This window comes from Pteronotus mesoamericanus, unplaced genomic scaffold (assembly GCF_021234165.1).
Source record: "Pteronotus mesoamericanus isolate MK-2021 breed Mesoamerican mustached bat unplaced genomic scaffold, CSHL_Meso_final contig_657, whole genome shotgun sequence".
Taxonomy (NCBI): Eukaryota; Metazoa; Chordata; class Mammalia; order Chiroptera; family Mormoopidae; genus Pteronotus; species Pteronotus mesoamericanus.
Window position 1 is genome coordinate 7275389 of NW_026555229.1, and position 20991 is coordinate 7296379.

Sequence of the window (20991 nt, forward strand, 5' to 3'; positions counted from 1 at the left end):
ATGTATCTGTCCTACTGAAGATGAAACCATTAAAACATGGTGGGAAAATGACCTTAACTACTGGCACCAGAATTGGGCTGAAATGATCTTTTTGTAGGAAAATGGCTTAGAAAAGCAGCAGAAAAGTGAGACCTTGAGGGCACAGGTCAGCAGAAGTCGAGCAACAAAAGAGACACTAAACAGTTCTTGGTAGACACGCAGAGGAATTTCAGGGGTTGAAGGAGAAGAGGAAAAGAGAGTAGAGTAACACGGCAAGAGGCCAGCACTCAGATGGCAGGCGTGGCTGCAGGGCGTTCAGGGTCAGGAATGACCAACGTTAAATTTCAACTATTCGTATGGGTGGGTCGTAGTCACTGTGTTGTCAGAAACCTTCCATAGGCACCCACAGACTTGTTCCGAGGCTGACTTGTGTGGTGGAAAGTAAGGAGTAGGAGCATGGAGCCTGAGGGTACTGCACCTTTACCCCTGAGCCCCAGAAGTTACACGAATCTTAGAGAGGAAATTGTATTTCCCTGGTTAAGGGCATAGACAAGCAATCACATCTTCATCATACGAGGAGGTCCTAACTGACATCTGGGTTTCCTAAAAAATGGCACTCAAGGATTTCTTTTATCATTGAGCTTACTGAAGATCCAAGTAGAAGGATCATTTGTTTGGGGTGTCAGCCAGTGCAGGGTGTTTTTTTAGAAAACCTGTTATAACAGAACCCGATCCAAATGGATGAAAGTAACCCTTGTACACAAGCTCTGCTTACAGAACATGGATGCTAGCCATCTGGATGTTTCTCTGTGCACTACAAAGACATCATTTGATTGGCATGGGATTTCAATCTGAGCCTTTGTAAGGTACCTCGTGGGGATTTTTTGAGATTTTGAGGGATAAAGAAAAATATTTACTCACTTTCAGTAATATAATTTGGTTGATTTTCTCCTCTCTGGAATGAAGTTCCAATTGGCTTGACAACAAAGAGACAGATACCCCAAAATCAGTACTCAGACTGCCAAGCAGGTAATTGGGCAAGCTGGTATCTCTTACTGCCGTGTCTTCTTCCTCCTCTTCATCTTCTTCTTCATGATGCTTTTTAACCGAGGTAATACCAGACTGAACTTCTACAATTTCCTTCCGTAGCTAAATACAGAAAAAGGTTATATGTAATATAACCTTCTTATGCAATAAGAAGAATTCTCTAAATGGTGATTTTGTGACAGCTTAATAATTTCAACAGTCACTTTAAGGTGATAAAATGTCTTGTCAACAACAGAATTCAAAGTGATGAATAGACCTTGAAGCTGCTGCAGAAGAGATTAAAGCTTTAGAAACTGACCAACTGTGGGCAAGTCAAACGGGTAAAAATTGTCCTTGTTAGTATTTTGCTGTCAGGATGACAACTGTTTGTAAATATTTTGAGTCTTTGTTGGAGCTTAAGCATTAAAAAGATATCCCTTCTCTTCATATTTTACAAAGAAACTTGTTCTCATAGGACTGATGGGTATAGGTTAAGAAGAATTAAATATACCTTCATTTTATGTTTCAGAAAAAGAATGGATGCAAGGTTTTGGCCAAAACAAAACTACACCAGTGGGGCAGTGTTTTTTTCATGGTTTGAGAGAGATTGCTGTGTTTTAAAAAGCTGTTATTTCTTTAGGAAAAAGTGTAATTCTGTCAAAACAGACACTACTTCATTTTTGGTCAATTAGCTTAAAATACAATCCCTAGAGATAAGAGAAGATACAAAGAGTACAGGTAGATGAAGACAACTGAGTAGCACAAGAACACCCCAAATCTCATTTTTAAAAGTATATCCTCACTTAAAGGCTAGCCAGTGCTGTATAAGACATAGGCTTCTTGGCTGTGTGGGGTTGGTTCCTATATTCATTAGAATATGTTCTACAAATTAACAAGCAATGAAAATATAGGTACAAACAATATCTGCACTTGTCCCAAATTGTATCCCAACTCAAATCTGTGTGAAGGAGACCTTGAAATAAAGCACACCACCTACATAGACACATATACATTTAAAATTTTACCTTAAGACACTCTGTTTCAATCTTCTTGTGTTGCAAAATTCTTTTTACTTCTTCCAGCTCTTCATCTGTGCGTTCTTTCATTGGGAAGTTCTCAACCACGTAGGGGATGTGAAAGCCCTTGTTGGAAAAAAACAAAATAAGTGCATTTTTAGTACAAGTTATATATCTGGAATGGGATGAGTGATGTTTTCCCTGATTAAAATGAATTCATAGGTTATCATGCATGAGTAAAATTGAAAATGGAATCTGTCTTTAAAATAAAACAATGTATTCCATTAGCACTGATGTAAACTTTGTATAAAAATACTGTGCTTTTGGGAAGAATTTACTTCTCGAGTAGCGGTTCTCAACTATGAGTAACTTTGCTTGTCCTTCCCCCGACCCCCATCCCAGCTCCTCAGGGAGGTTTGGCAATGTCTGGAGATATTTTTTATTTTTTACTAACAGGGTTATTGGGTGCAACTGGGGTCTAGTTGTTGCAAAACATCCTACAATCCACTGGACAGCCCCTGCAACAAAGAATTACGCAGCCCAAAACATGCCACTGTTGGAAAACTCTGATTTTGAGCAATATACAACCACATAAATGTAGTCTGACCATATACTTTATTAACCAAATGGGGTAGGGGGAATATTTAAAAGAGGGTGCTATTAATAGTTATTCTAGGACCACAGGTACAAACGGGGACTTTTGGTCACCCTACACAAAGAGGGAAATAGTGTTGGGAGGAATTTCAGTGAAAAAGCATGAAGAAACATCCTTTAGAAAACATGAAGGCAGGCACAGGTAGAAATGTGAAGAATATTATGTTTAGTTTTCAATCTGTGTGGATGGTGAGTGGCCTTTTGAAATAGACAGATATTAAGACCTGGATGCAGGTGGTATTATAGAGGAAAGAGGTGCTAAGCCAAATCTTAAGAGATGCTAGCTTGGAAGTACACAGGGACTGAGCAGAGAAGGGAGAAGATTTTCTTAAAATTATTTTTTTAAGATTGTATTTATTTATTTTTAGAGAGAGGGGAAGGGAGGGAGAAAGAGAGGGAGAGAAATATCAATGTGTGGTTGCCTCTCACACATCCCCAACTGGGGACCTGGCCTGCAACCCAGGCATGTGCCCTGACTGGGAATCAAACCGGTGACCCTTTGGTTTGCAGGCCAGTGCTCAATCCACTGAAACACACCAGCCAGGGCTTTCTTAAAATCGTTTTTAAAAAATTCTCTGCCATGAAGCTTTTGATAAAAGTCTCACTGGCTAAGTGAAGGCGCGGTACCTTCCATCAGGAGTTGTATCTGTTACCTTAAGAGCTCGGCCTTTCACAGCCATTGAATTCCAGCACTCTTCTTTAATAAGTTCAGTCAGATAACTCTCGGCTAGGTTATACATCTCCACATCTTTCCTTATCTTGAAGGACAGAGATGAAGGGAAAAATAAAAATGAAAATGTGGCCTCTTAAAAAAAAAATCTCACTTGTAAATTCACTAACTAGTCTGCCCATTTAGTGGTGGAGTCTGATCTTCTTTCTTCAACACATGGTACTTCTCTGCACTGAGATGCACTTTGGTGGGAACACTTCCCTGTCTTTGAGAATCTTTCCTGAAATTTAGCTGGGAAGCCTGGGACTCCCTTCCTTGAGGACAAAGGTGTCAGTGCAGACACCTCTAAGGGCAGGCAGGTCCCACACATGAGCCGAGGTGGGTATGCGTACAGTCGTACAGCTGGGATGGGCTGGGTAGCTCGCATTCACGTTCTCAGAAATCTTGCCAGTTGGTGCAGGGTGGGGAAGTGAGCCCACTGTGCCAAGCCTCCCTGTTTTATTAGAAAAGTAGAAATGTGTGATGTTATGAAACCGCCAGATATCTAAATGTTGGTTTAATTTTTGTCAATGCATCTTTAAAGTGCTAGTCTGTGACCTCTGTCTTGGGATCTTTATTGCATTTAATTCTTCTATTATTTAACTCTACTACTCTTGGGGATCACATAATTTACCTTTTCCTGCTTAGAAATGTATGTGTTACCTCAATTACTTATATCTGCTTTAAGTAATCGTATTAGTTAATGTTTAAGTGATTAAGTATTCTTATTTTAATAAAGTTTGCCAAAAGAGCTGATATGAAACTGACCTAATAATCTTTACTTCTTAGGATCCTCTTCAGAACTTTTTGTGCATTTCACTTTGTTGGCAAACTAGCTAAAAATAATACCCCCCCCCACCAGATTAGAAAATGTCTTATTTATTTATTCATTCACTTATTTGTTTATTTATGTTTATTCACTGTCTGAACAAATACTTTGCTTAATTTGTCCTTCTTTTTGATTTTTATCCACTGATAACAGCTCATACCATTTTAAATTATTTTAAGTGGTAAGTTTTGAATAAACAGCTGTTTTTGTATATGCATTGTCAGAACCTTCCTGATTCCCAGCCCTTCCCTCTCCACTGCCGAGGCTGCTGGATCTACCCCTTCAGACTTAAGTTTCTAATACTGGGTCCAGGTTGTCTACTGGGCTTTTGTCTTTCCCATATTGCTGAGATCATGGCCTAAGATGGCTAGCAGCCTGGTCCCTTTAGGCCTGGGGTCCCTGACTGGTAGGTGCCACTAATTATTCCTACAGACTAGTCTTCTGCTCCCCAGTGTGCTAAACGCAGCTGGGTTTATGGTAAAGCCATCTGTTAACACTGTTCTGTGTCAGACCATCTGGTCCTGTTCTCACATCCATTCTGGGGCTCATAGCTCTTCAAAACCCTGTTGCTCAGGAAAAAGAAACATGAGAAAAATGAGCATGTGGAAAGCCTTTCTCTGCACCAAAGCACCCCAGAGCAACCCTAAAGCCTTCCTCTGCACCCCAGAGGATCAGGAGGCTTCACGAGACATGCGCAGGGATTTGATAAGCAGCAAGAGAGGGGTGAGGGGTGGGTGATATGCTGCAGAGGCTTGGGGTGAGGGTGAGGTGAGCAGGGTGGGTGCATCAGTGGTCAGTAGGTCAGCAGGCTGGAGGATCGGTTTCATGGGGCCAGGTAGTCGGATATGGGTTCAAAGACAGAAGCAACGCTAGAGTGAGGATGCAAACAGGCACCCAACCCAGACTCAGTGCAGAGTGGTCCAGCTGACAGGTCTGAGAGAATCCGGTGCCGGGATTGGAAGGGGCATTCCAGGCCTGAGTGAAACCTGGTGGGCAGACTGGTGCCTCCTGACTCAGATCTGAGTTGTGGGCTCTTAACCAAGTGACTCTAGGCCTGCGGCCTCAGTTTCTGCAAGTGGTGAAAACAAAAACCTACCTTTCTGAGTTGTTGCAACAACCAAATAACATTCAAAAAGCCGCTAAATTGATGCTTATTTGTTATAATAAAAATGGGATCATTTCTAAGAGCTTCCCATTGTGCTTTTAATAACAAAAGTCAAACTCTTTTACTAGGACAGACAAGGACCTGAGAGTCGGCCTCCGCCTAATTCTCCCACACTCCTTCAGTGAGGCTCTCTCCTGTCCGCTGTGTTACAGCCTTTCTAGCCTTTCTCCTCCTGGAATACTTGAAGTCACTTCTGCCTCAGGGCCTTTGTTCTTGCTGCTCCCATCGCCCCGACGTTCTCTCCTCCAGGACTTTGTATAGCCAGCTCCCTCCCTTCTTTTAGTTCCCAACTGAAAGGACAACCCTTGAAAGTGATCTCCTTTGACCACAGAAGTAGATCTCTCACATCTATCACAGCATCCAGTTTGTTTTAATCACACAATACAGAGAGATTTATTTATGATCTGTCTTCGCTGGATTAGCCCCATTAGGCGGGACCTATCTGGGGTTTTTTTTTAATCCTCCCCCATGGACATGCTTATTGATTTTAGAGAGAGGGGAACAGAAGGAAAAGGAGAAAGAGATGGAGAAAAATATTAATGTGAAAGAGAAGCATTGATCAGCTGCCTCTCACATGTGCCCTGAGTGGGGATGAACCTGAAACCTAGATATGTGCCCTGACTGGAAGTCAAACCCATGACCTTTCAGATTATGGGACAATGCTCTCACTAACTGAGCCATACTGGCCAGAGCAGAGCCTATCTGTTTTATTCACTGTATTCCCAGCACTTACAATAGTGTCTGGCATGTAATAGGTAATCAATAAATGTTGCAGAATGAATTGATGGATAGGTGAGTGATAATTCGGGTAAATTTTATCTCCTGGAGTCAGTCTGTTGAGATCCTTTAGATCCTGATTCTGTTATCCAATATATTTCCTCTTATCCTCAGCCTCATATCACCAATTAGACAAAGCTGCCTCATTTATACACCTTCACTCCAGTCATTAATAATCATGTTTAACAGGGCAGAGTCCTAATGCATATCATTGGAAACCTCTCTCCTAGAGACATCAAACAGTCCCTTTTTGTAACCGACTAAAACTCACTTAAATGTCCTTCAATCCAGCTATATTTCATTCTCTCATTCAGAGGGGGAAATGTTTATACACTCATGTTCAAAATGTACTGTGCACGTTGAGAAAGAAGTAGCTTAACAACATCCTGTATAAAACACAATTAGTGTTTTACCTAAAATAAAATCAACATGAGTAAACAATGTGATGTGACTGCCACAAAAAGAGGCAAAGCCCTGAATTAATAAACATATTGTATCTAGTAATGTAGATGTTTCAGTTTATGCTTTTCTCTAAACTATACAGATAATAATTGGGATTCTGTTGTGGATGCCAGACTCACATATAATAAAAACTGTGCAATGATGTTGAAGCTATCGAAACTACCTTATGTGACGGCCACAGGAGCTGGGACAGTTAGCTGAGCCAAGAGAAGATACACACGGTAGTTGCTCATCTCCTCTAACCATTCTCAGGGCAGCCACAGGGCAGATGGTGCTCAAAAAATAGAAGAATCAGTGAGCAAAGGGAGAATGATTTCAACTCAACTTAAGGGATTATTAAACCAGAGTGTCCACAGTTGACATGAGGTGGCTGAAGGGATTTCTAAAAATGTGAAATGCATGGTAGAAGACGTTTGGTATGAATGTCATGCAGGAAAGACAAACATCAGATGTCTGCATGGCCTGGATGCTCTTCTTCCGCTGAACCCCCAAATTCAGTAATTCTCTGACTCATTCCACTCACACATACTAGGTTTGCTTTATTTACATTGTGCTGGGAAACATTTTTGTTTTATATGAATAATTTTGGAAACGATTTCCTCCCTATTTTCTCTTTACTTCCTTCATTGCATTGTTTCAATCAGATTTTTCCATACCTTTGCCACTTCTTCCTCACTTTCGTTTTGGAGCCTTTCCAGTTCCTCAAGATCCAGGCCAAATTCCCATTGTTCTAATTTTGCAATATTCCCTTCTGTTTCATTTTCTTCCATCATATTCAGAACCTGAATTTTAAAATAGGAAAGGATGGTGACAAGTGAAGACTTAAACTTTAAAGACATGGTTTACTAACCCTTAGATAGAAATCAGTAAAAAAAAAAAAAAAAAAAAAAAAAAAAAGATGGTGTGCTCATTCAAATGTAACTATTAGTAAAGAATTGGGTTATGTGCATATTGTGATTACTTAAGTTTTAAGGCTTAGTCCTTAAAAGTTCATTAATCTATAAAGAACAAAAAATGTGCTAATCTGTCACTTAATTGAATGATATTGAGTAATTATTGGTATTTAGCCGTGCGAAATAACATTCTTTAAAAACACACATGGGCCCTGGCTGGAGTAGCTCAGTGGATTGAGCACTGGCCTGTGAACCAAAGGGTCACCAGTTCGATTCCCAGTCAGGGTACATGCCTGGGTTGTGAGCTAGGCCCCTGGTGGGGGGTGGGGGGTGCATGTTGATGTTTCTCTCCCTCTCTTTCTCCCTGCCTTCCCCTCTCTCCAAAAATAAATTAATTAAATCTTTAAACACACACACACACACACACACACACACACACACACACACACAGAATGTTCACAAAAAGTGATCAGATACAAGGCCACAAGGACAACCTCAACAAGATTTATTTACTGATCACAGTGAAAGTTCAAAGTTAGCAACAGAAAGATATATAAAACAATGTACAAATAATATACAAAACAATCTGGAAGTTAAGAACAGAAAATATGTACAGTCTTCTAAGAAACTTTTTGGTTGCTGAGTGCAAAGTGGAATTATAAGCAATAAGGAGAAAACTGCATATCAAAATCAATGCAAGTGTAGTCAAAGTGGTACCCAGAGGAATATTTATGGCCTGACATACATAATAAAAAACAATAGGAAATAAACCAAGTTTTCAACTCAAAAAAGTAACAAAATGAGGACAAGTAAACCTGAACAATGTAGGAAAAAATGAATAAAATCCAAATTGGTAAAATCCTAAATTAATTAAATGTATAAGTATAAAATTATATATAATGTGCTTAGAGTAACAGAGTCGATTCAATAAAAATTATACTATATTAATAAAATAGAAATGCTACTGGAAAGTGTGATCAAGAAAAAACATAAAAGGCATACATATGCAACATTAGAAATAAAGAGAGAGCTATACTTAAAGAATTAAGAGACTTGAACATTAGCTTATATAATTTTATATTATATATTTAAAAATCTAGATAAGATGGATAATTTTCTAAGAAAATATAATTGATAAAATCTATACTTGAAAAAGAAATAGAAAACCTAGTAAGACTAATGACCACAGAAGAACTTGAAACGCTAGAAAGGAATCAACTCCTGCACAGACATTAGGCCCAGATGGTTTTATATGTGCATAGGGAGGAGAGGTTGTTTCTTTTTTAACCGAATATTAGAGAAAAGGAGAATGCCCATTTTATACAAACTGTACTAGAGAGCGGGGAAAAATGTAGAAAACTATTCAAATCACTTGGTAAGGCTAGTATAGCCTTAATACCATTATTAAACAAAGTAAGCATAAGAAAATTAGACCAATATTACTTATAAATAGAGATACAAAAATCCTAAATAAAATATTAGCAGATGGAGTCTGGTGTACTGCTTAAAATGACTAATGTCTATCTGAAAATACAAGGCACCTGACCAAATTCACAATAAAGTTCACAATAAAAACTGAGGTAACAAGGGACAGAAGCTTCAGCAAGCATCACCCTTAAAAGTTAGTAGCATTCCTATTAAGGTTAGGACGAAGACAAGTATGACTACTGCCATGACTGCTATTATATTAGAAGCCCTTGCTATATGACAAGAAAAAGAAATGAAGTATCAAGACTGATAAGGAAGAGACATGTGATTTTCAGAAGGCACAATAGTGTACCTAGACAAACCAAGTGAATCAATTAATAAAATAGTAGAACTAAAAAGAGAAGTCTGCAAGGTGATCAGATATAAAATGAGTAACATTCATATATACCAGTAGTAACCAATTAGAAAATGTAATAGAAAAGTATTCCATTCACAAAAGCAAAACAAACTATAAGATACCTAAAATAAATTTAATAAAAAAATTATAGTCACTTTTAGACTATAAAACTTTGCTAAAGAATATTTTTAAAAAATTGAATAGATACATGTTTATACATTTATGTAATGCATGTTATTGTATAAGATTCATATTATAAATGTATATAAAATATATAAATATATTATATATTATATAAATTCCTCACTAAATCATGTTATAAGCAATATATTCTAAATCAAAATCAAATAAGACAAACTGACTTTAAAATTCAGATGAAAAACTACATAAAAAGCCAATGTTTATGGTAAAAGAAGAACAGAGAGAGAATTACTTTCAAGATATAGAAGTATTTTATAAAGCTATAACAATCAAAATAGTTTGGAATAAGCTCAGGAAAAGATCAATACTCAATTTCAGAATGGAGAGTCCCAAAACAATCTTGTATACATGAGATTCCAGGCATTGATAGAGGAGGAGTTGCAAATCAGTGGAGAAAAGATGATATATTCAATAAAGAGCACTGATGAAATGGGCTACTTATTTGGAAAAAAATGAAATTAGACCCATACCTCATACCATTCATGAAAATAAATTATGGCTGAAATAAAGGACTATTAGGAGAAAATACATAAGACTATAGAAGCCTTTTTAAAATCAGACACAAAAATAAAAGCTATAAATAAAGTGATCGATACACTTGGGTCATAACTTTTAAAGTTTGCATTTAAAAAGGCACATTATAAAAGTTGAGTTAGGACAGAAAATATTTGTAGTATATTAGGCTGACCCATACAAAACAGCAATTTCATGTGGTTCAATTAAATAATCAGGGCCACCTCTAGACTTGCTCCATGCACACCTGTGTGCTGTTTTCCTCTTCCAGGTGCTTGGGATGAGACAAGCAAGGCAACCCTAGAAGCCCTGTGGGGAAGTTAGCAGAGTTGCCACCAGCCTAGATCTCTGAGTGACTGCATGGAACAGAGCAGCTGTTGACTTGAACATCCACCCAGGACTGTTTTTTGAGGAAGAAAGAAAATTTCTCATCTCCATGCCATTATGTTTTTTGGAGTTTAATTATTATTGCAGCTTAGCTAACCCTAATTATCATAAATAAACGTGTTAACAATAAAAATAAAGAACTCTTACAATCAAAAAGAAAAAGACTAACAGCCCAACAGAAAAAAACAGGCAAAGGATGTGAACAGGGAATTCACAGAAGAAGAAATATAAATAGTCAAAGATGCTCAGCCTCATTAATGGTCAGGAAAATAAAACAAAGGGGAGGAAAATAACAAAGAAAAATTTAAGAACAACCAGGACTGAAAGACAGGTTTCTTATTGAAAGTGTTCACCAATGCCTAGCATAAAGAGAAAAACAAACAAACAAACATACAAATTAGGGTCCTTGCCCTGGTCGAGTATCTCAGTTGGTTACAGCGTCACCCTGATATACCAAGGTTGCAGGTTCAATCCTCAGTCAGGACACATATAAGAAGCAACCGATAAATACATAAATAAGTGAAACAACAAATTGAGATTTCTCTCTCTGTCTCTCAAAATAAATAAATAAAAATTTAAAAACCAGGGTCCTGGTATGAAACAGATGGCACACTCAAATGGGGTAATTGGGTGGAGAGACTTTAAAAAAAAACCCAGATTTGGCAGGGTAAGGGAAACTGCAAGGCATGATAGAGCATCTCAGGCTAGCAACCACAGGAAACTGACACCACTCTCAGGTCTGACGGGCAAGGGTGGGGAGTGTTTACTGACACCTGAAACGGTCTGTAGCTATAGGAAAGGGCTGGCAGTCACTGCCAACTCACCACACCACAGAGAACACCCTGGAGGAATAAAAACCCTGACCCAAGTCGGCTCCTGCCCTCTGATCTGCTGATACCACCCATGGCTAAACCCAAACAGAAGCCAGAGGCAAGAGAGCCCATATTGATGCCCCAACAAAGGCCAGCCTCCTGAGGCTCAGGCCTGGGTGGAAAAGGGTAGAGAGCATATCTGCACCAGCAAACCAAGAATATCCATCAGACACCTCAAGGTGCATGTCTGTGAAATTTCTGAACAGCAGGAATAAAGAAAGGACCCCATAAGTTTCCAGAGTGAAAAATCTGGTTATCTACAATGAACTAGGAATCAGAAAGTATTGCGTTCTCTAAAGGAAACACTGAAAGCTGGAAAACACTGGAGCAAACACTCAGATGAGTGTGTGAGTGGGATAAAGAATTTTAAGAAAAAGCAACTCTCAAAAAATGTAGCCCCTGTCTACTCTTTCTCAGGAACCAAAGCAATGTACAACTCTAGAGGGCGGGTGCTGTTCACATTGTATTACATTTAAATGGTAGGCTGGAAGCACAGCCACATGATAAATAATGTTCCCTAGCACTGGACAACACAGCAGTCCTGCTTAGGAAGCTGCTGGAAGGTGTAAAATTGAGGGTCAAATGTATTAGTATGTGAAATCACAACACTTACAGTTTTAGCAAGTGCTTTAATTCCTCTTTTTATCTCTTTCCTTTTGTTGGAAAACAGTTTAACCTCCTTTTTGATGGCCTGAAATGAAATGGGACAAGGATTTAACTCAAACAGGCCAAAAGAAATGATAGAGAGGCATATGACAGGTACACATATACCTACATCCATATACGCACATACATACATAGACAGATGCATAATAGATAGCGCTTCTCTAGAAACAAAATTTTTCAACACCACTGCAATACCTCGCTTACGTCAATTGCTATTACATTGACTGAAGCAACATAGTAGTTTTAGTCAATTATAATGCCAATGGAAATAAAATAATTAAGTAGTAAAAAATTAAATAGAGAATAGTTGACAAAGGAAAATCATTCTGCTGTTTTAACAGGGACTGGGATGAGACTAGGTAATCAGGTTAAATCCAGACACGAGCTACTACAATACTACCTGTCACCCTTCTGTACATCTGGAGCCAGGATGTCCCTTCTCCTGGCCCACCGTTTCTTACGTCAACTGCTGCAAGACTCCCTCCAACATAAGGTATTACAATTCATTCTTGACTTTGGCTTACGTGGACAGCTTTGTTGGGTTTCTTATTAGCTTAAGTATAGTTCTTAAAGCTCATTAACAATATAAAAGATTGGGCTGTATTTAGGGTGTTTGTTTGCTTTCAGGAAAGTTACACTTGTATAGTGGAATGCTCTGCCAAGTAGTTATCTCATGCTCCTTTCCAACTTTTCAATAGGTTTTCATAGGAAACTAATCTATTTGGCATACCTACAAAGCCTTATTTGAAACCTCTCTCATGTTTTATAAATACCTCTTCATTTTTTTGTTGTATCCAGGGAATTTCCTTCATATTATCAACTTGGGCTAATTCCTCTTGCGATGAGTCAACGCTTAAATTCATATTCTCATTTATCTTAGAAAAAGACAGACATTTCTTAAGTTTAAAATTCATTAAGTTTTTCTCCCATGCTACTTTATGTAATTGTTTTGAATCCCTTTGAACTTGTATTTTTTAAAAAATAATACCAGACATTTTGCCTGTCCAAGATGTAATATTTTATTAATTTAATTCCCACCAGTCTGTCTTTACATCAGCTATACTTTCCACAGAGAAAAAAATGATCAGATAGGTCATATGTTCAGCAAATCGCTCTCTGCCTTCTTCCTGTTACTGTAGACCAAACACTCTTGCCTATCAAGGCCTGTACTTAGGATCTTAATCTTTTCTACCTTCTCAAGGCCTTTACACTTAAACAACAACAACAATAACAACAACAACAACAACAACAAAACCCTCATTGCCCTGCTGCATCATCCCTTTCTCCCTTCTACTGAATCTTTCCCAAACATGTGCTGGTATCTCCTGTCCTAGGAAAGCTACTCTCCACTGACTACCTCAACCTCCTTTAGTTAACTACCTCCTTTCTATTCTCTCTTCGCAGCAAAGTGTCTTGGGAATTTGGGATGTCACACTCCCCTGGCCCCTCTGTAACCTCTTGGGCCACCTCTTCTCATTCTCCTCTGCTTCCCCAAATTGTTCTCCTGGATCTCTAGAAGATGCCCTGCCCTGGTCCCGTTTCTTACCATTCACTCTTCCATGATGACTTCACCTGGTTTTATGGCCTTAAATGCCATCCATATGCCTTGACTCTCAAATCAGCATTTCCAGTCCTGGCCTCTCCCCAGAAATCAATGCTCATCTATCCAATGACATACCTGGTATCTTCTCTTGGCTTCTCCACGTTGGCATGAGTAACTGATTTCAGATTCTCTTTTTCTCCCCGCAGTGGCTCCCCACCCCACAGTCTTCCTCATCTTCACAAATACTATCATCTCCTACAAAGCTGATCAAGTAAAAACTCTAGAAGTCCCTTTCCCTCTAATCTGCCAGTGAGATTTGTCAACTCAACCGAAAACCTTCCCTGTAGTCTATCCCTTCCTTTCCACAACACTCCCCCACCTCCACCCTTGCTACCTGGATCTCTGCCATAGCCTCTTAGCTAATCTCCCTTATCCTCTTAAGCCCCTGTAGACGCATTCTCCATACAGCAGGAAGTAATTTCAAAAATGTAAATAAGATCTTATAAATTCTCTCCTCAGAATACTTTAATAGGTTCTCATTAAATGTGAAATTAAATCAAAACTCTACCTAGTTTACAAAGCCCTTTGTTACCTGGCCTTCTCACACCTTGAGGACCTCACCTCCTACCACTCTCTCTCAGGCTCCCTTTCACCGCACAGGCCTTTTTCAGGTCCTCAGACACGTCAAGCTCTTTCCTCTCTCTGCCCTGAGTGCTTCTGCCCCATGTTGCACGTTGGCACCCTCTTTTAGTTCAGGTCTCAGTTTAAACGTCTTCTCCTTGGAGAGGCTATTCTGGACAAACTCTCACACCAAGCCATTTTTATTCACTAAATAGATCTTGTTACTCTCTACGTTTCTTATTTATTTGCCTATGTAGCTTTCTCTCTGCTCATGCCAACTCTCAATTAGAACATAAGTTTCATGAAAGCAGACACTTTTTCTATTTTGTTCATGCCTAAACTCCCCACAGCCTACCATTTTGTAGGTGCTTGCTAAATGTTTCTTAAATGATTGAATGAATGAATGTTGTTCTCTGGCTACGTACTTCCTAAATAATGGATGTGACATAAAAGTATAAAAGAGAGACTACTTTGACCAAGCACCACAATTGGTAGTAAGATTTTTTTTCCAGGCAAGCCTGAATCTTGTATTATGGTTTAAATAAGATCTGAGGTATAATATTTGCCATTGCTTTGAGAAAGGCTGAATATTTTCTCTCACATGTAGCTCATGCTCTTTTTTGAGAAATAAAGAGAAGAATTACTGAATATCTGCTTAAAGAAAACTACAAACTGATAGCTGATTTAAAAAGAAAGGAAGTGGGATATAAAAGCTGTTCCATTCATTGAAAGTAACCTCAAAGGGTAATGTGATCATAAATTCCTAAATGGGCAGGTTATGGTGGGTAGCCATGCCCCAGGCATATAACATTTTTAGTAAAAAATATCTTTGTCTTAAGCAAACCCTGTCCATTGCTTTTGTGAATCTAAGTCAACACACCTTTGAGATAAGCGTAACCACCTTTAACAGAGCACACAAGCTTGTTAACTACACTGTAATCCAATCCCCGCCTTGCTTTCTCTTACTTGCAGGCAACCTTCCTTTGTTCCTTTCCTAATTTACAATGCATAAAATAAACTGCGAAACTGTCATCTGTGGAGCATTTGAGTTCTGGCTTCCTGGCAGTTGTCAATTTGGCTCAAAGAAACTCATAAAAATTCTTTACAGATTTAGACATTTCTTATGTTGACATAAGGAGAAAAAAAAAAAAACTATATTGGAACTCAACTGTGTGTTCGGGTTCTGATCCCACACCAGAGGAATCGCTTTGTCTTGTACTTAAATAATTATTCTCCTCCTCCATGGTGCTGCTCAGAGAAGTTAAAAGCCGCTGGTAATATTCAAGAATCTCACTGGCTAAGTTTCCTCCAAACTTCCTATATTAATAAAAAAGAAAACACACAGGCTATAGAATCACAATTTTAAAAAGTCACATTTAGCAGTATCATTTCCCGATATACCACCATTTCTACACAAAGAAATATGTGGACAATTCTCTCCACTGCCCTGTAGTTAGGAAGGCTCCACTTCTTAGAGGAGCGCCCGTTCATGGGCTCCAGGACACGACAAGCCCCCTGCCCTATCTGGATGACCCTCTCCTCATGCTGTCCCCATACCCTTCCCCCGCACGTCCTCGGTATCTGCCTTGGCCAAGGCACAGAAGAGCCACGACTTGGGTCAAGGCCGCAAAGTGCACTGGCTGCTGCACTGCTGCGCAGACCGCGCTTGTGCATGATTGCGTTATCACAGTCAGTCCTCTCCGTCCCCCTCCCGCACCAGAACATTTCAAAACTTTGGGAACGTCAGCATCACCCGGCAGGTTTATGGAAACAAATTTCTGGGCCTCACCCCTGGAGACTGATTCAGAAAGCCTGGGTGGGGTCCAAGAACGTGCATTTCTAACAAGCCCGGGGGTGCTGCAGGCCCCACCCTTGAGTAGCATTGTTTTGGAAGATTTGGAGGGGCTGTCCTGTGCCTGAGGGTACAAGCTAGTAAATCCTGGACTAAGATTTCAAAGTCAGTTTTGTTTTGAGTCACTAGTCCACAGTATTAACTACTATGGGTGGAAATGTCTTTATTGCCATAAATAGGGCCCCAGCACTTGTTTGTTGTTACCTGAGACGATATTTGTTCACTGACTATAAAGAATATGTTAAGACATACATGAAATACACGTTATGAGGAGTTCGTGTGTGAAATGGGCATGCTGGTACAGCCTTCAAATGAGTCTTTGAACTAAATGGCTACCAAAATTGTTATGATATAAAATCTCTACAATATTTAACAGTTTCAAAAAGAAAGGCCCATGTCTTACGATGGTTTTGATCACATGAGCACTGTGAGATACTACTTTTAGTGGACATGAATTGCACATTGACTAGTAATGTCCACTGGCAGATTGAACAAGGCAGCATTTAAAGTCCTGGCTGTCGCCTTCATGCTCTCTACCCCCTGGTTACCATCCATATGCTCAGTAGTATTTGTTTATCTAGAATTTTACTTTTAACATAATCAAAGTCCAAATAAATTAATATCGTCTAAGCAAAGTCTAATTAGGCAAGTCAGTCTGTGCATGTGTACACACACATACATATCTATGGAAGGATTTTTAGGGATAAACGAGTTTTTAAAGGTATCTACTGCTCAGAATTGTCCTCATTTCTTGTACTCCTCCTACAGGTATTATGAACCAGAGGACTGATCATCTCATATGTATTAAGCATGTCTTTTCTGTTTTTGTATTTTGCTGCTTTGACATCCGGGGCCAGCCGGTTCCTAGAAACAGTAAACAATTCACGTCGGAGACCACCTTTCAAATGCACACCAACTAATCCAGAACCATCACCCCACCGCCTCCCACACTGGGCCTCCATGCTCAGGCCACTCTTCCCTGCCCCAGTCACCTCAGGACCAGGCACCAGACAACCAGGGGCAGCCCCTGGGCCCCAGAGCCCACTGACAGTATTCAAACTAGCCAGTTCTAAATCTGCCTGCTCCTTCACAGGGAAACCATAACAGAGGCTCTTGCCCATGGCTCCCCTGCTTCCTCTGCCTCCTTATCCACCCTGGTTCTTCCTCATGTGGGCCCCCGATGGCAGGGCATGCCCTCTTCTCTTGGGAACTGTGAGGATCACAATCTTTTCAATGACAGTTGTCTCCTTATGCTGGCCTTGCTGTGCCTAAATAATAACAAAATCCTTATTCTAAAACACTGTACCACATCAGGTTGCTTACTGTTTACTGTACGTACCTCCATTTTAGGCAAACAAGGGTGCCATCATCTCTCCCATTCACCAGAATGTTCTGTCCGTCCATTGAAATTCTCATTGACTGGATTCCGTGCCCCTGGTGAGAATGACTCCGATACCGAACGAATGTTTCCTCAATGGTTTTAGGAACAAAGTGCAAAAATTACAAACACAATTCTATCACATGGTTTTTCTAAGTGAGTTACATGCACTTTGCTTACTGATTAGTCTTTTTCTATTTGTCAACAGCATTTTAGTTGGTATGGAAGTAGCCTGTGGGTAATACAGAACACTGAAAATCCCTGGTTCAAAACATGTTCACCAACACGGATTCATTCTCCCATCTGTGGTAGCATGGAAGGAGAGGGATTATCATCATCAATCTTTAACAGGAAAATCAGACACAGAAAAGCGAATGAACCCGCAGAACGCTCTGAAGTTAAGGGAGGGGCCTTGAGCAGGCAGAGGGGGCAAATTCAGACGCCTTCAAGAATCAGGCAGGCTCCACCTGTGTGTGGAGAGGCTGAGTGTGATGCGAGGGTGACGGGCACTGTGAAGAAAGGGGAAGAGTGTGCCCCACGGGGAGAAGGGTAATTAAACCCGTTTCATCGGAACCCAAACAGAAGATATCATTAATTGGGTACACAGGGTGATAGTTTAAGCCCCTCCACTAAACGCTGGGATTTCTGTGTCACGCTGGTCCTCAGCCTTGATGCCTTAAATTTTTTAAAACTTTTGAATGGATGCTACATTAAAATGGTTCAAAATTCAAAAACTATAAAAGTGCCTGCAGTGAAATCTTTCTATCACCACTCCCCAACCACCTCTCAAGATCTTTCAATATCCTTCAGACAATTTTTATGCATATAAATAAATTTTTACACAATTTTTAACATAAATTGTAGTATAATACCTATATTATGCACTTTGCTTTTCCTCCCTAACACTCTCTTGGGGTTCTTTCTATATTGTTGCATAAAGATTTCCTCACTTTGCTTTACAGCTGCACAATATTCCACATTTTACTTATGTATTGTTTATGTACCATTATTTATTTATCTAGTCCTCTGTTGATGGCCAATAGGTTGCTTTACAAACAGTGCGGCCATAGATAACCTCCTTTATTAGGTGCTTTGCATAGAATAACCCCTCTAAAACTTTGACATCTTGTCATATTATGCCATTATCAGTTGTAGCGTACATTATAAATCATTTAAATAAGGCAGTGTAACAGAGTTTGCAAATTGTTCACTTATAAAAAATCTCTAAGGGATGTAAAGTTTTCCCTTTATAATAATAATACCACTTTTGCCCAGCTGTGTTGCAAATATGCTTTCTTGCACATGTGAGCAAGGAGAACTGGATGGGCACAACCAGGGCCCAGGCGATCTGGACACACAGGCATGTGCCAGGTGGGTCTTTGAGACAATTCAGATATGTGGGGTAGAACGCTGGGTAAGAATCACTGGCTGCATTAAATTAGGCCGATGACCAGTGCAGCTTGGTTCCAGCATCACATAAAGAGTCAGACGGGCAGCGGCAACCAGCCCAGAGGCCCTGCAGGCCAGGCAGAGAGCAACAACAACCCCTGGTTTGCAGAGCGGTTCACTATTTCCAAAGCCATTGTGCATCCTCCCTCTCGCTGGCCTTGCCAGAATCTTGCAGGGTGAGAGCAAGCAAGGCTTCCCAAATATTACAGAGGAGTGTCTGAAGCTCAGTGAGTTTCCAAGGCACATACATCTAAGTGGAGGAGGAGATGGGCTGGGGCTCACCCATGGTAGCCCTGCCCAGCCTTTTTCTCTGAAGATGTCGTTCCCTCCCTCAGCACATAAATACACCTAATATTAAAGTCAATAACACCATCAGTGGTAAATAAGTTATGACTTAATTTACATAATAAAGAATTCCAATTCCTTTCCTAAGGGCTTTTGCTCCCTCTACAAGATATATCAAGGTATACATCCCATAATTTTTTTGAAAAAAGTTTACCAAAGTGTGAATGTCTCGTATACACAGAGTTCCACATTTAGCTCTTGTTATGAGCCATGATCCATGCGTAGACAGAGAGAGTACTCCAGGTCCGTATTGTTTGCTCTGCACTTTTTGGTATGGCTTAAGAATGCAAATACCAGTATGTTCCTGCCAGTCAAAGAAAATGACTGCATTACAGAAAAGATCAGGGAGCAGCATCTTAGGGTTTGCAGTTATGCATATACCGTCAGATTGAAGTTTGCAAACTCTGTCATTGGAAATAAACTGATACGTGATAAAGTGGGCACCTACATTTGTATCACATTTTTTCATCTTTGTCTGAAAATAAAAGTTTGGCCAACTAAGAAAAGCCTTTATAAGTTAGTTATCATTAAAGATCCCAGACTATACTGACAATCTTCCTCACTCATCATTTTCATACATTCCCATGCTCAAGTCAAAATAAATTACTCAGTACGCCCCCTATGTATCTCATGCACTTCCACCTCCAAGCCTCTGCACCTGCCGTGACTTCTGTCTGGAATGCCCTTCCCCTCCTCATCCCCTCAAATCCTGCTCCCTCCCTACCTCAGCAACCCCACCCTCACCCCCCGCACCAAGATGCTCCACAGTATTTCTCCATCTCTTAATCTAACCTATTCTTCAAAGTTCAGTTCAAATATTACTTCCTCTATGAAGCTTTTCTTGAATCCTCCTTTTCACTAGCCATTTCTTCCTTCTCTGAATTTCTAGGTCTCACACCTTGCTGACATCAGCTCCTCTGGGAGAGAAGGGTTTTGACTGAAGGGTTCAGGGAGGAAGGGCGGTAGATAACCTGGGCCAGAGTATGTTTCAGGAGGCAGTACAATATGGGAGAAGTTTGAAGAGAGTTGGATGAAAGGATGCCAGAAACATAGTTTAATTATTTTGTGCAATTTTGCTTAGGTTTTAGGTGCAAATTTCCACTGAAAATCATCAATCCTGTAGCTCCTGACACCTGTGGGATAGATTTTCTAATGTTAGATTGTTTTTTTCAGGGCACTAAACTAATATTGTGTCATCTGCATATTTGTCTGACAAGTATGATAGATGTAGCACAAGTGTGAGGTTGTACCAACATATTTTGATGGATTGACAAATCATGCTAATATATATCTAATTCAAGGAAATTATGTTATGATAATAAAGCCATTTGTTAACTGGATTGTAATGTTAAAGCATGGATCATGTCTAATTAATACAATGTGTCAATCTTGATTGCTAAGATAAATGATAGCAAGCTTAAGTTTTGGCATACCGTTTCAGGAAGAAGATAGCTGCAGATATATGGCACTTCACTACAGAAGCCATATACTCGGTTACTTTGGAAGCCCAACACTGCAGAGGACAGACTGTGCTCTATCTCATACAGGAACTTATGAATGAATGTGTCCCTCAGCCTCCCTCTTTCATCAGCAAAGCTTCCAGAAACTGTGAGATTTAGGGAAGAAGAGCGATCACTTACACCATATATCGATTTTATTTTTTTAATTGTTAAGAACAACTATGAAAAATTAAATAAGAAATTAAAATGTTCTATTAATAATGCAGAGGCTAGTAGGTGATAAAAATGATTTAAAAAAATACTTGGCTCAAGAAATAATTGAGTATTAAATAATTGATAGTGAATAAAATATCTTTTATAAGGCCTTGG

General features: G+C 39.6%; 1 protein-coding gene across 1 annotated transcript in view; it reads right to left on the reverse strand.

The window, feature by feature from the left end:
• The window catches only part of CFAP43 (cilia and flagella associated protein 43), an 84604-nt gene that overhangs the window by 22278 nt on the left and 41335 nt on the right, over window positions 1-20991 (reverse strand). The window contains exons 14-23 of the mRNA XM_054581751.1: window positions 20596-20768; window positions 19317-19466; window positions 17330-17460; window positions 15308-15455; window positions 12748-12840; window positions 11922-11999; window positions 7274-7399; window positions 3329-3433; window positions 2031-2147; window positions 901-1128 (exon numbers count right to left, since the gene is read on the reverse strand). Coding sequence (XP_054437726.1) covers window positions 901-1128; window positions 2031-2147; window positions 3329-3433; window positions 7274-7399; window positions 11922-11999; window positions 12748-12840; window positions 15308-15455; window positions 17330-17460; window positions 19317-19466; window positions 20596-20768 — 1349 coding nt within the window. The remainder of the gene's footprint in view (window positions 1-900; window positions 1129-2030; window positions 2148-3328; window positions 3434-7273; window positions 7400-11921; window positions 12000-12747; window positions 12841-15307; window positions 15456-17329; window positions 17461-19316; window positions 19467-20595; window positions 20769-20991) is intronic.